The 16,427-nt window shown below is 35.5% G+C and overlaps 1 protein-coding gene across 1 annotated transcript in view; it reads right to left on the bottom strand.

Annotated features, from left to right (window-relative positions):
• Positions 1 to 15,841, bottom strand: part of SHC3 (SHC adaptor protein 3) — a 38,112-nt gene extending 22,271 nt beyond the window's left edge. The window contains exons 1-2 of the mRNA XM_087957958.1: positions 15,049 to 15,841; positions 3,008 to 3,078 (exon numbers count right to left, since the gene is read on the bottom strand). Coding sequence (XP_087814084.1) covers positions 3,008 to 3,078; positions 15,049 to 15,570 — 593 coding nt within the window. The 5' untranslated portion in view covers positions 15,571 to 15,841. The remainder of the gene's footprint in view (positions 1 to 3,007; positions 3,079 to 15,048) is intronic.
• Positions 15,842 to 16,427: the final 586 nt, after the last annotated feature.

The raw sequence follows: 16,427 nt of genomic DNA on the forward strand, positions 1-16,427 counted from the left end.
CTGCAGTAATTAACTTGACAGGGCAGGAGAAGGAATTGCAGACTTGAAAGCACAGCAAAACACACACAGTTGGGAAGACGCCAGGGACACAGATAAGCCTCGATGACACCAGATAATTCACAATTTGCTCCCAACAACTTGCTGTGCGCAGCTTCCCTTTTTAAACACTGTGTTCCCAGCTGCAGCTAATGAATCAGGGCCCTTTCGTCCCCCATAAGCCATGCAACTCACGTTGCTTCCTTCTCCGTTCCTCCCTGCATTCCCTAGGATGAAGAGGGGGTGGGCCTGGGTCTTCCTCCGAATTCCCTCTCCCTTGCTCTACCTCTCCACTGCTCTGCCCAGCTGGCCTTTGCCCTCCCCCAGTTTCTTCCACAGCCAATGGAGCCACACTCCCACTCCCTGTCAGCTGCTCGGCCTCTCCTCCAAATCAGATTCCAACAGGACATGACAAAAAGATTTCCAACCAATTAATAATAGGGCTATTGGGCAAAGAAGGTAGAACAATGCATAAGTAAGATATCTCTTCCTTCCTCTCCTTCTTTATCCATCCCTTATATATCATGGCATGCGTCTAGCTATTTATACAGATATAGTGATGATTTTTAATACAGACTCAAACCTAACACTGCCCTCGATGGGCTCAAAATATTAAATCAGACATTATTAATAAGCTACCATAATAAATAATTCTTAAAACTGATTTATTTGGGCAGCATTGTGTACTTTTCAATATATACATTCACAATGGACCCAATCTGTTATTCAATATTACCATAGTTTCACCTTACTATTTAGGAAACCTATTGTTTTCCCAGGAGACAGAGACAAGGCTTTTCCACAGAAATGATTATATCCTCCAGATTTATAACAGCATATCCTCACTTTGAAATATATATACTCTTGTGGATTTATAGAATCCATCACACCTTTGAAACTATACAGAAGCTGTATTGAAAAAGTGTTCTGAGAAACAGTATAAATGTATTTACATTGAAAATATTGGTCCAAAATTTACAGCAGCAAGTTTTAAAGATTAGACTCAAGCAATATAGTAGTAACAATATTTCCTGCCTTAAGAAACATTTCACACAACAAAACCGAAACAAATAAAACAAGCTTAGAATCTTAACTTGACATACTATGTTATTTATTTGAAATTTCATACATAAAGCAGACTTTTCCAACTTAGGAGCTCAAATAAAACCAAGGTGCATTTCACAAAAGCTTATTGCTGTTAATAAATTTGTTAGTCAGAAAAGGGGGTGTCACCAGGCTCCGGGTTTTTTTGCCACATAGACTAAAACAGCTCTCCTCCTATTAAATTTCCTCTGTGAGAAAGCAGAAATTTAAAGCTGCACAAGGTATATGTTCTCCCCATGGGCAATCTCAGTTTGCTAACTCATAGGGTTGATATCCTAATTTTCCACTCAGAAAAGGTTGCCATCTGCACTCTTCTCAATATCTCCAAGTGGCTGGAAAATCACCTACCAATCACTGCATTTCAGATACAGGTAGTCCTTGACTTACAACCACAATTGAGCCCCCAATTTCTGTTGTTAACTGAGACATTTGTTAAATTAATTTTGCCCCATTTTACGACCTTTCCTGCCACCGTTGTTAAGTGAATCTTTGCAGTTGATAAGTTAGTAATCTGGTTGTTAAGTGAATCTAACCTCCCCATTGACTTTGCTTGTCGGAAGGTCGCAAAAGTGGATCACATGACCCTGGGATGCTGCAATGGTCATAAATATGAACCCTGGGATGCTGCAAAGGTTGTAACTGTGAAGAACGGTCATATGTCACTTTTTTCAGTGCCGTTGTAACTTTGAACGGTCACTAAATGCGTTGTTGTAAGCTGAGGACTATGTTTACTCAGATCTGAAGGTTGAGTCATCTGTCAGAATGACAGTGGATGGGCCCAATAAAGGGAACACACAAGTTATCTCCCTCTCCCTTTCTGTCTTTCTCTGTTGCTTCGTTGTGCAACTCTTAAAAATGAGTTTAGGGCACTTGGGGCAAAACCCATGTTCAGAATAATCCCAAACAAGAGGTAGATATAGTGGGCATGGGGTTGTGCTATGAACTGGCTTGCTTCATCCTCCATCTTCTCCCCACAAACCCTACAACCACTGATGTTCCGCTGCTAAGTCACTGAATTGGAGATCATAGAGGTGGTGTATAGAGGGAGCAAGTGTTTGATCAGAAAGAACTGGACTGCCTGCTAGCCAAAGTAAAAATTGTCCCCAAAGACACTGTCCAAGAATATGTTAATCATTTATATGCTATTTATAAATATTAATATACATATATTAAATATATAATAATATAAATATATTTATAAATATGAATAGCATATATTACCTAAGCATAAGTATAGATATAAATAATTTTATTATTTTATAATAGTCCATAAATAATTTTATATTTTCAGTATTTTAAGGCAGAGCAGAACTCAAAAAACATCTGTTATGTGTACAAACCGGTGGTGGTATGCTACCGGTTCAGCCCGGTTCTGCCAAGCTGGTAGCGGCGATGAGCAGCGGAGACAGAACCGGTTCTCTGTGCCGCTCTGCTGTTGGGCCCACCCGCCCACCTGGGTTCCCACACTTACCTTTATCTTCTGCTTTTGAAGAGCAGCTGCTTTGCGCGACACAGAAGAGTGCCGCACGGCAGCAGCTGAAGCGATTGGGCGAGTGCAGGCTTGCAGGAGGTGAGTTGGAATGCCTCTGCGCCTGCGCAAATGCCTCTGTGCCTGGGCAAAGTGCGTGTTTGGTGTGCATGTGCATGCAAAGTGAGTGCATGCAAGCAAAGCACGCCCACCAAGCCACACCCACCAAACCGGTGGTAAAAGTTTTTGAATCCCACCACTGGTACAATCTTATATATAATTATCATCATCAGTAACACACACTCTGCACTACTGCTCGTATTTGTCTCCTTCAAGTAAATTAATTGTTCCTTATTCAAAATACGGTGATGGGAATCTACGCAGAATATATTATCTTACCTTGTTATTTGTGTTCTTGTATTAAAATCCAGAGATTTCATGGACCGCAAGACCTCTATACATCCCAAATACTACAAAGAGGGGAAAAAGTGCATATAAATATAACTGAAGTAAACTTTGTATAGCATAATCCATACTCATATTTTGATAGATGGAGGTTGTTATTTTATTTATATCTCTTCTCCAACAAATAGTCCATCAAAATGGCTTGCTAAGCATGTATAGTAAAATAAATCCCAACATCCCCTTTCTTATTCTTATCCTTTTTTTTTTCACTTACATATACAGCAGCGATAATCCTTTTTAAAAAAATTGGAGCCCTCCCTTTTCTTCTGTTAGGTTAGAAGCCACACAGAAGGCCCTTTCACTAGCATGCGTGCACATTTTTAAGCATACTATTATTAGTCTAGGTTGCATAATTAGTAAATGCTGCAGAAAGTCCCTTATGCTTCTAATTTAATTAGATGCTACACATAAGAATTGTGCAAGAATAGAATGAGTTAGAAAATTTGCATACACAATATCATTTGTGTCTGCTGTGGGAAAATATATCCTGTGCTGCATGCATGACCCTCAAATTGTGAAAGGCATCAGAGGCCATGCAGACTGTTTCAGGTTCTTTTCATAAGTGTTTGCACACCAACACATCTGCACGAGAATTTAAGTTTGACAGGGGGGAAAAAAAGGCTAACTGGCTATTGACAATTCTGCAGCTGTGTAGATATATTTAAATTAGACTAACTTGATCATAATAAAGTCTAGCCAATCTCTCCTGTGTCTGCTGGAAAAGAAATAGAAGGCAGCTGTAAATTTCCTGGCCATAAAATCTTTTCCCTGGTCCAGGTATTTCAGTCAGTAAACAACTCTGGGACAGTTGCTGGGATGCTGAATGTAGAAGGATAATGGGTGGAATTCAACTTTGCAGGCACCAGTTTTCTGCACCAATAAATCTATTGACTATCGGGGGCAATAGATGCAGACATAATTGGCAGAGGGTCTCAGGACTTTTGTCTTCTTTTTTTTATCAAAAAGGCTTGCTTTGTATGTTTTTTTCTAATGGAACTTCTGTGGATTACGCTGAAATTTGGGGGGCTTTTATCTCTTCCTTCCTCTCTCAGTTCAGACTTCTTTCCTTTCTGTCTGGAATCTGTGCAATTTAATGGCTAACCTGACCAATCTTTCCCCATACTAGAGATGAACATACAATGCAGGCAGTTATCTGTAGACAGACCTGTATAGCTTAGGTTTGCCATTATTTCCTTCTGTGGGCTAAGGAAAAGGGACGATTCCAAAACCCAGTCCTTCTCATTTACTTTCGACTTGACTGAGGCTTTAAACTGATACAAACAAAGGTGTATAGAGTCACACATCTACACAAACACACTTTTTATGGCATTTATGATTTCAACTTGCCTAGGTGGTAAATAAATTTACCTGAGATGTTCAGCATATTATGTAAGTCAATTAGAAATATAGACATTTCTCTGTAACATTCACAAATAATCTGAAATTTTGGATTATTGGTGGAATCCTGAAATTTTAAGGAAGCAAACTAGAATGAATGTTGATACTTATGAGCTTGGCTATTAATAAATGCCATAAGAAAGTGTATATATGTATAAAATAATTAAAATTGGCTTGCTGAAGAAATGGAAATGTTTATGCAGAATTCTGCAAAAATGATGACTGGGATGGGGAGAAAACTTTAAAGAGCAGGTACTAAATTGTATAAGATCCCCAAATATGAGATAGGAGCCTGAACAAAATACGACATATAGACACTATTATTGCATTTTTTAATCATGAAAATAGCATTTTTATAGCTGCTCTCTAATGCTAGCACTGAACCCCTCCCCTAAGTTTGGTAGTTTGCCAGTCAGCCAATAGTCTAAAAATAAGCTTGCAAAATTAGACATTTCTTATATAGCAGGGGTCCCCAACCGCCGGTCCGCGGACTCCACCGTACCCAGACATGGAACAAGCCTTACCGGGCCGCTGGTTGCTGGGCGCCGCCATCTTTTTGGTAAAAAAAGCAATTTTTCGATCAAAAAGATGGCGGCGCCAGCGCCAGGTGAGCTTTTTCGGGTGAAAGCCATTTCTACCCGAAAAAGCTCACCAGAAGCAGCGCCCGCTATTTTTGACGAAAATCACTTCGGTGATGTCACCGAAGTGATTTTCGTCAAAAGATGGCGGCGCCAGCTAACGCTTGAACCGGGCGCGGCGCCCAGCTGGCGCGGAACCGGGCGGCGTCAAATAAGCTTGCAAAATTAGACATTTCTTATATAGGCACATTTGAATTCATGCCTGTCTGAATGCAATCTGTCTCACTACTGCCACATAATATTTTTAGCCAGGGAAAATAACCTCGTCTTTGAAAATTTGCCAACAGTTATTCATGTTGAACTGATTATGTGTATTGTAATGTCATAAAACACAATTGGCTTCATAAAAAATCCAGGCTATTAATTGCATATGAATAAGGGTTAAGGATATGTTTTGTTTCAGGTATTTTTATGTATGAAGCATCAATGCACTGTCTCTATAAATAGTCTGTCATATTTGATTGAAATTTATTTTTAAGATAACAGAACTCTGCATGATTGTATTTTACTATTCTTAGATTTTCAATTCAAAACTACAATATAAATAGATAAAATTTCCACTCACACTTGGCCCATCACAAGATCCATTACAAGGCCCTCACTTGACACATCCATAACTGACCCATCACAAGCTCTATTGTTCACATGAAGCCCTCATAAACTGAAGAACACTGACACTGACATCCCCTAAACTCCGCTGAAGATGTTACCTAGTCTCATAATGAAACTTTTGGAAACCAACCCCCAAGCTCCAGGAAGCCTCAAAATTAAATTACTTAAACAAAGGAATTAAATAGAAATTTTAAATTTTAATATATTAAAAAATAGATAAAAGAAGCAGAAGGAACTAATTACATTATTGAAAATATACAATAGCTTTTACCCATCTGGGAAAGTACTGTAATAATAGAGAACTGAGGCAAATACAGTAGTAGTTATGCAAATCAGGTTCACAGTTGGATTTTCTAAAACTGAGAAATAAAATTAAACTAAAAATGACAAAGTGGGGGAGAAGGCTACCTCCTCTGATGTGATATTATACCTTCTCTGCCTTTGCAGGGGTATTCACAGGAAGAAGTAAAAAAAAAAAAAGTCTCACCATGCACTTTGCCTGTGTAGGCACAATTGTCGTTTTGACTTTATTAACTCTTACCCAACCCAGATGCTTTGGCCTTTGGTTACCAGACTATATTAAAAAAAACTTTATTTACTAAAATGTGCACACAAGCTTTTACAGAGTTATTATAAGAGCTGAGAATAATCTATACTAACCCGAGATCCTTATGGGAAGAGTAGCATAAAATATAATAATTTGGATAATATGATAACATTTGGATGAGTAGCAACACAAGACCTATTAAAGTTGATCTCTTTTCCTCCTAAGTCTTTAGTTACTTGATCTTAGATCAGCATGTTCTTATCATTATTAATTTTATATTACAGGTGGTCCTTGAATTGTAGCCACAATTATGACTGGAACTTCCATTGTTAAGCCTTTTGATCACTGAATCTGTTTTATGATTCTTTTTTTTTTGCTGTACTCATTAATCTGGCATTCTCATATTGACTTTGTTTGTCAGAAACCCTCAGGGAAAGAGGTGAATGGTGATCATGTGAGCCTGGGACATTGCAACTATTGTAAATACATGCTGGTTGCCAAATGCATGAATCACAATCATGTGACTGCAAGGACTCTGGTGCTCATAAGTGCAAGGACCACTTACAAGTCACCTTTTTCAACACCGTCATAACTTCAAATAGTTGTAAAATGAATAGTCATACGTTGAGGACTACTGATATGTTGTACAGTGTCACTGGTATTTGGGGCTATTTTCCTTATTAGAAAATAACAATCATTTGACACTATCGCTATCTCAGTTGTCTTCATTATTGTTGCAAATCTGTTGTGGAATCTGCAGTTGGAGGGAAGAGTTAAGAGACTGGCTAGTCTGGAATCAAGGAAGGGAAGGAAGCAACAGAAAATAGACGCCCTCTCCAAACCTTGGAATGTTTATCTAGTTGTATTGTAATGAGTGCAGCTGGTCTGGCAAGATTTTTGTAAATAGCCGAGTAGCAATGAAAATACTGCCCTGATCAACTTTTAGTGTCACAGAAGTGGGAATGTCCCTATCTCTAGCCAGTATATTCTGAAAATAACGACAAAGCTGCTAGGATTTCTTGACCCTTAATACCATTTGCATAGACACAGAATTTTACTAAATGTGAACTCACAATAATATTTGTAATACATGCTTCTCATTACTGTATGTAGTGAATATGCTTTTATTTCCAGATAAAAACTATGGAAAGCAAATATACTTTGGTAAGAAATGATACCCAGAGTACAGTCCAGGAAGAAGATGATTACATAAATCCTCCTTGAACTAATCAGATTTTTAATTTATTGCTCAGAGATTCCTCATAGACCAAGAAAGAGTCATACTATGCTTTATTTATGAAGTTGGTTGAAAACTAATTTTAGAGCAGCTTTCAAATTAAAGTACTTTGCCCTATGCCAATATTTTTTCTAATTATATTGCATGCTGTTATTTATGTTTTTGGCCATAATTAAAATATTTTTGTATAAAGTAATTGTTATCATAATATTTTTAATAATTTCCTATAGCCCTTTTTATTACATTAGATTGTCAGATCATGGTTCTGTCATTAATGAATACAGGGATCAGTCACAGTAGTTTCCGTGGTGATGCAATATCAAAACTCCCAAATGTTTCTGTAGCAGCTGGATTGTTTATCCTTCTTCTTGATGTACTTCTTGGCATTCTAAGATAACCAACATCAGGCAAACTCCACCATGGTAAGGAAGAGGCAAGTTATTGGTAAGCCCTAATTACTTTGTATCCACGGAATCAAATGCCACTCAGAATCAGCCAAGTATCAGAAAGTGATATGAACCTGGGACCCATATTCACATTCCGTTATCTGCAGCATAAACATATTCCAGTAATTGTCTTTGTGAAGCTGACTTTACCTCACCTCAGCCCAAAGCTGAGGTATGTTAAAATCATCTTCAGCTGTTCCAGTTTTCAAGTCTCATTTTCCCTCTGCATATAGCATAATGTCAATCATTGACATGCCTTCCATTGTTGGTGAAGTCAAGAACTTGGGTTTGCCCTATTATTATTATTTGACAATTTAAACCACAATGGGTATAAATCCTTCTGGTTAAAACAGGCCACAGTCTTCCATTGGTATTTCTAAGACATGATCGAGTTTCTCCTGGAGTGAACCTGAAATATTGAGTGCTAGTCCTTTACTGAGAGAATGCTACTCCTTTGCTGAATAGGAAGCCATTTTAAACTAAGAAAGAAAGCCAGCTTGTGTCAGAATTTTGTTCCTTTCAAACATTGCTTTTAGCTAATTGGATCACTTTCAGATCACTGCTAATTGTAACTCTAATTTAAGGTCCAGAAAATAATTCAAATTTCCACTGAGTCATAGATTCACTAGGTAGCTTTGCACAAAATAACTAAGAAGGTCTGAGCAAAAGAAAACCATTAAAAAGCTTGTGTAAGGTTGTGACATGAACTCCAGACCTTATTACTTGCATGTGACATCACAACAAAAGTAGAAACAGGTGGAATTTTTACTGCAATGTCACAATATGTTTCACCATTTTAGTATCGCAATGTTTAAGACCTGATGCCTATGCCTCAAAGCCTTTTTAGAAAAGAAAAAACTTTTGAAGCTTTGTATTAGTTTACCAGGGATAAAATGATTAATCCAGAATTCATTTCATCCATGAAGGATATTTTTTTTAAAAAATATTTTTATTATGCATTTTCCTTTATAATACATTATGTTTTCAATTATATACCAACAATCTATCTCTTTCCTTCTCCTTCTCTGCCTTCCCTTCTCCCCTCCGCTTCCCTCTCCTTCCCTCTTTCCTTTCCATCTCCTCCCCTCTCCTTCCCTCTCTCCTTCTCCTCTCCACTCTCTACTTCCCTCTCATCTCCCCATATTTTCAATTTTGCATTGACAATCTATCTCTTTCCTTCTCTTTCCTTCTCCTCCATGAAGGATATTTCTTAAAAGAAAACTTTAAAATCTCCACAGAAATACTTTTTTTCACTTGTCTCAAACATAAACATCAACTTTCCATGCCAAAACACCGAGAAACATGTTTATTTTATATGCTGTGCATAGAAGCCATAATGTTTTTTAGAATTCCACTGTATAATTGAATCAGAACAGATTATTTTACGATCATGTTTAAATTATTTTAAATTGTTTGTGGCTAATTTCCTGATCAGTGTCTGTGGCTGTAAAATGGAGCTTTGCATTTTACAAAGTTCTTGCAATTTCACAGCAAATAAATCAAAAATAAAAAGCGCTTTTGAACAAAGACTAATGTTTGCTTTTTTTTAATTTATGGGTCATCTTGAACAATAGAATCTAAATCTAAAAGCTCCGAGATAACGCAAAAGTATGTTAGCTGTATATATGTTAACAAAAGGTTGATTTGTCTTGTGTAATTTAGTAATAAGAAAGGTTCCTCTCCCCATAGTCACCGATATCCAGCAAAAATTGCTGAAAGAATCAGATGGCTGGCTTTGAAAGTATGGTTATTTTTAATGTAATCTAGTTATATTTTTATAAATAGGAAGATGTGCTGATTGGAGTTGTAAACAAACTATATAGACTTAGATATTACTCACCTGGATTCGTTGGTGTTAGTGTAAGAAAATTTGAATCTTTCATTTCCTTTTCTATTTCAGACAACAAAATATCTTGGCCAACATAATTTCATGGTATTTCTGAATAATAATAAGCAGCTAATTGAAATTAGAACTTGCCATAAGTAGAATAGATTTTTCTGGTGCAAAAATGGAAACAAAACAAAACAAAATGTACTTTCACCACCCCCTTTTAAAGATATATTAATTGGAGAGGCATAGTCATCCTTTCCAATAAATATGCTAAGAGCTGGTGCAATTTCCTAAACTATATGATATTCATGTAAGTATTTCTAGCAATGGAAATTAATATATCAGTTTTCAAAATATATTTATCTTTATCAGAGAAAACCATTGAGAGATATTTCACTTCAGTTCAGTTTGATCTAAGAGCAATATAGTTAACTAATGAACTTTAGGCTGTTTGAAGCTGCTTCCGATGCCAACGTATTGCTTTACAACAGACATGGGTTGTGCATTTTTATTTTATTTTTTAATTTAAACCAATAAATCAATGCAAACTCACAACAGTTTAAACAACAATAGAGATCTTAGCTGTCTTCAGCCACTGATCCATGAGGTTAGATTATGCTCGTAGTTCCAAATGGTTAGGTATTACAGAATTGAAAAGGGATTACCTTGAAGGCATTGTTTCCATCCATCATATGAACTGATGTCCCTATTGCACTAAGAATTCTGAATGTCTGAATGCTAGCATTTTGAGTCTCCAATACATCCTGGGAGTTATTGTACTATATATTTTAAAGCAATGTCCATGTATTTATTAAATTTATTTATTATCCTCACCTTCTTTTAGTGGCATTTAATAGAAAGGAGCCTAACATGTTCTAGAACCCTAATTAGATCACAACTGCCAAAACACAAATTATATTTCAGGATTTATAATACATACAAATTAACCTGGTGCATATCTGACAGGTGATAATCCTTACCAACATGAATGTATTTTTCTTCTGCACAAAGAAAATGTTTTTCTTTAGCTAATTTAAGTTGGCAACTCATACAGATGCTAAATTTTCCTGTGGAATTAAAAGACACATCTGGCAATAAATTATATACATTTTTGAACTAGTCTTCGTACGTGTATTTGTTGAATGATAAAGAAGTATTAATCAAATGAAAAAAGAAAGATGGCTACACATTTTCCCTTTTAATTTAATTGCTTTACGGTGGGATGCAACAAAAGCATTTATTACAATTTATATAGACCACTGGCTTCTATTAAATATAAATTTAACAAGTGGTATATTGCCAAATCAGAATTTTTATTACATTGCACCAGGCATAGATGCTGGGGAAGGAAAGAAAAATCTAGGAAGCTGCTGGCTTTAGACTTAAACAAATTCAGTAATTGCATCTGTACCATTGTATACTTGGGAAATGTATATAGGTTCTAAACCAATTATTCAACAGTTTTTAAAATTTTACTTCAAACTGAACAGTTACAATTTTTCATCAATAGATAATGAGAGTATTGCAGGACTAAAAAAAAATTGTGAATATAACTATAAATATATTGTTTTGTAGAAATCTGGTATCTTGGTGATTTCCCAGCTAATTTTATGACCCCCCCCCCCCCATTTAATAGGTGATGTAAATCAAAGGTTTTGCAAACCTCCTCCTATTTCTCAGTTTTAACTATGTATATGCACACATACACACACATATAGATTCCCAAGTCTTAGTTCCAGTTAAGCTGCTGTTTCTTTAAGCGTAGATATTAAGGTTTTATCATCTACCTTGTCTCACAGATTTCTGCCTGTTTTCTTCCTAATATTGCACAACCACTTAGGTTGGATTTCTTTCCCGTCATAAAAGGTTCTGATTATGTTAAATAGTTAATTAATGCAAAATCCTGCACTTATTTCTTTAGATGCAAAGAAAGTTTTTTATGTAATTTTCTCAAAGTTTCTGACACAGATATTAACTCACATTGAATTTCCCCAAAATTTTACATTTTGGATTAGTGTTTTATTGAACTTCTAATCTTATGTGATTGTCAATGGTGTGTCACCTTGATTGAAATCATGCCATCGATGTGAGAATTAATTTTCCAATTTCTGAATATTTGAATGTTATTTCAATTCTCATAATCTGAACTTGCCCTATTGCCACATTTTTGCTGAAATTCACAAGATTGCTAATATGACCAAAAATAATCACTGACTTCTAAAATTATATATAGCTCTGCTTGGCTTCACGTATACAATATAAACCTAGTTTTATACAAGATACAGAGAGAAAGAAAATTGCAAAAGGAAATTTCTAATTAGAATCCTTTAAATTAAGGCAGATCAAACTAAAATAGAATACAGAGTATGAAAGCAAGTTGTTATTAAAATACAAGACAAAATCTAAAGTAGTTAAAAGTTAAATTAGTTGTTAGAGAATTAATAATGTGAGTTATTAAAATGAAGGATACTAAAATACTGAACTTCTAAGATATCAAAATGCTAAAAAATGAGTTGCATTTATTTATTTATTGTGTATAATAGTATAGATTATGCAAATTTTAAACTACTTCACTAATAATTAGCAATTATTTTATTCTATTAGTTAGAATAAAAATACACAAAAAGTTTAGATAATTAACTACGGTATTACTTGGACAATATATCTTTGCTGAATGTATTACTGATTCATGATTTTCTCATTAAATCTTTTCCCCCCCCAAATAATCATTCATGTTTGTCCCACTGTATCTTCAACATTGCTGAAGATAAATATCTCCTAATGGGTTCTGAATGTTCTGGATTAATGTCTTGTATCCTGGAGTTTTTCCATTATGACTGTTTATAATAGTTTGGTGTACTAAAAGTCTAAATTTGGAATACTCATTTCTTCCATTTATGAACTACTGCCATCCATCCTATCACCAACATAACTTGATAAAAACCTTATTTTTCTCCCTCAAGCAATATTAAAAAATATTGTTCGTGTTTTACAGGGATAGAGGATGAACAGATCAGATTCCCTAACAACAAATGTTCAGAACTGTCGGATCATTGGATAATTCCACCAAATGTTCCAGTTAACCATCTTTAGAGAAAGATGTTGATATTTTGGTTAAAAAAGGGAACAAAAAAATTTGTTCCTAATGTTATTGTTATAAGCATATTATGTTATCATCAGAAGTTCAAATCTATTCCTGAGTTACAGCATAAGACTATTGAAATGTGTTTACCATTATCATCATCAACAATAAGGGGATAAGAAAGAGGATTTTTCAGCTGTTAGTGAAATTTTTCACACATAAGATAAATTTCTGGTTCTTTTTTCCTCACTTTCTTTTTGGAGGAAAACTAATATCTTTGTAGTATTATTTTTTAATTCTGTGTATTCATGTAATGTCTTACATATACCAGGGGGACTAACCTAAACATTAAAAATTCCAAACAATAAAATATTATTAAAACAATTATCAGTGAAGTCTGGAAGCAAGTGAAAAAAACACTACGTAGCCAACTATCTGAAATATATGGAATTACAATTCATTATTCTCGATATCAATAACTTCTTTTTTTAAATGCTTTAATAATTAAAAAGAAGAAATGAGGGGAAAGGAATCTAAAAAAGAAAAAAAAATACAAGACAAACAAAACTCAATAAAATAGAAATATCAGTTCACTTTTAAATACAACATTAAACATTGACAACACAGAATAATACTGGTCTACCTTCCAATTTATTCCAAGTCAATTCATAAGCAGGTAGCGAAAAACAATGTCCAATAGAGTGATAATCTTTTTGCCAAACTAGAATTATATACTGAGATCATGAATACACTTTGTTTTCTATTTACCTATCCACCAAAATCAGCATGGATGCTTAAGAGAAGCTTTTAATAATAAATAATTAAAATGAAAATATTTCTATCAAGCATATTATCCACTAACAATAGCTCCTCATCTGTCAAGTTTTTAAAGTCAGTTGAAATTTGCAACTGATGCTTCTTTATCAGAATATGTAAGCAAATGATACAGAATAGCTATTCTAAAATCTGATTTTGTAATATATTTTTTTCATTATCCAGTAATGAGTACTATAATCTGAAAAATAGCAATAAGAAGCATATTTTGCTTTACATGCCATGATCAATTTGGTCATTAAATATGGTTCTTAAGTAATCTAGCTATAATTACAATTACGAATTATAAGCACTAACATTTTCCTATTTTTGTAAAAGCAAAGTTTTAAAACAGATAATTAAGAATATAACTGAAATAAAAGTATAGTCAGTGTGGAATCTTAAGCAATGAGAAATTAAATGTCTGCACTCTGTTGCACTATACGGTACATCATAATTTTTCCCTTTAAATAATCATTCCTATTTTCAATAAATAAAATATAAATGCAATGCTTTTGCTTAATCTTACGAAACATCAAATTATTTTTGTGAAAATTTTCTCTGTTATAATAAATGTTCATTCTCAGCAGTGCCATTTTAGAACCAAGTAACTATCGGCATACAGTCACAAAATAATTCATTAATTTTGCCTTTGAGTCCTAGGCTTCACTTGGTCCGATGAGACCTTAACTACTGTACATTGAATAGAAAAACTGACCTAGAAATGCATAAGGATTTTTTGTCCTACTCTTCAACTATCAGGGAACAGAAAGGGGAAAAAAAGTCCTGTTAAAGACCGTTATGTAAAACAAGACTGCATTTTGAATGCACCACTTCAAGAAAGAGTATTTCTGTTTGCAAATAAGACAGATTCTACAAGCTGTTGCTCTTCTAGTCTTGACATGCAAATAAAAGAGTTTCATGTGTATTTGTACACACACACACACACACACATTCCATTTGAGATATTTGATGTTTGAACTCAGAATTATCATATGGAAAGATGTTACTCTTACCTCACCTATTACAGATTCTCTAGAGACAATACTAATGAATATATACAAATCCATGCAGTGCTCTGAAGAACTGGATATATAATCCTTTTAATTTTAGAAGTGCTCTTTCCCACTGCTTTAAATCATTTAAACTGCCAACGAGTCAGCTTGAATGCTCATTTAATGAAAGCAAATAAACATCGGTTTTTCACAATAAAGTCTTTTGCACTTAACAGTCTTCATCAGACTTCCAGAAACGAAATGTGAGTATTAAAAATCCTCCAGCCTATTTGGCTGGTGTCTAGATTCCCCATCCCCACCCCAAATTATTAAACAGATACGAAGAAAATAGAGCATGGAAAGAAAGAAGACCAACCTTCACAATGTACATCACTCCAGGTCCTAGGATCTTCTCATTTGAATGCAGCCATCCTTGGGGTACTTTGTTGGCAGTGCTGCCACATTGATTCCAGTCCTCACCTCCCAGGTACATTTCATCCGACCATGTTTTTTTCCTGGTACTCATCTTGTTCTTGTCCTGCTGAGAAGACAGGGTGGCAATAGCAAGGCTACATGTGTTGTCTGAAGTCTCTGCTGCTGAGCTACCCTGAAACTTGGAGACAGCCAGCTCTTTCACTGCAGAGGAGAGGTTCTTGATGCCCCAAAGGCTGCCTGTGGAGGAGAGTTTTAAGTGGGACGCTTTAGGCACAAGAGTGGAAAGGGTGATGTGTCCACCATGCTCCTTCTGGAGGTTCTCAGGTGAGGCCAGATATGGTGAAGACGCTGAAATGGTATCAGTTGAGGAGAACTTGCTGTTGATGGACCAGTTATGGACAGTATCATCCACTGATGTCACTGAATCATTCCTGAAGCGGTTATACTTGGAACGCTGAAGCATGCCCTTCTATCTGGAATCTTGTGTACGTTCCGGCAAACAGGAAACTCCTCTACTAACATAGCAGATGATTCAGAGTATCAAAGATGGTCAGTGAAAATGTGGCCATGGGGAGGAGCTTGTGGGGTTTTTTTTTAAAGAAAAAATGAAAGGAATTTTGCTTAAGGTTCCATGGTAAGGCTAGGCAAAGCGGTAATTTTCTGTGCAACAGAAAGATCCCAGTCCAGCTCAGAGCTGCCAAGTCTCTCACAGCAAAAGCATGACTCACACAAATGAGAAGGACCCTTTTCAACAAAAGGCTCAGTGAATGCTGCAAAGCACTTCCTGTAAGGAAAAAAAAATCCACCCACTTACAGCACACTACCTCCAATCAATTCTCACATTTCCTTTCCCTATTTGGAACAGATATTTAGCCTTCCTTCCTTCCTTCCTTCCTTCCTTCCTTCCTTCCTTCCTTCCTTCCAGGTGGATGTCTACAATGGCTCAAAGCAATTGCATTAACTTTCTTCCCTATGTAAAGTACTAGCCTATTCCAATGACTTTATAAAATATGCTCAGTGTGCAACTATCCAGAACAGAAAGCAATGCTACAAATTCTATACAGTACAGAATCTCTCTCTCTTTCTCTCTTCCAGAAAAGCTTACTATCAATTATAATAGGCATATGTTTGTCACCATAATCTGCAAAAGTGCAGTCTTTCTTTCAAAACCCCAATGTTCTGATTCTGGAATTTTTAATGCCAGCAGTTTTATATTAAACGTTGTGCTGTACAATATGAAAAACATATGGCTTAAGTAATTTGTATAAACACACACACATGCACATTTACTTTAATCTAATATTTCAGGACAACTGAAAA

The sequence above is a fragment of the Notechis scutatus genome, chromosome 2 (genome assembly GCF_049901735.1).
Source record: "Notechis scutatus isolate UNSWTSFEM ecotype Mainland chromosome 2, rNotScu1.2, whole genome shotgun sequence".
NCBI lineage: Eukaryota > Metazoa > Chordata > Lepidosauria > Squamata > Elapidae > Notechis > Notechis scutatus.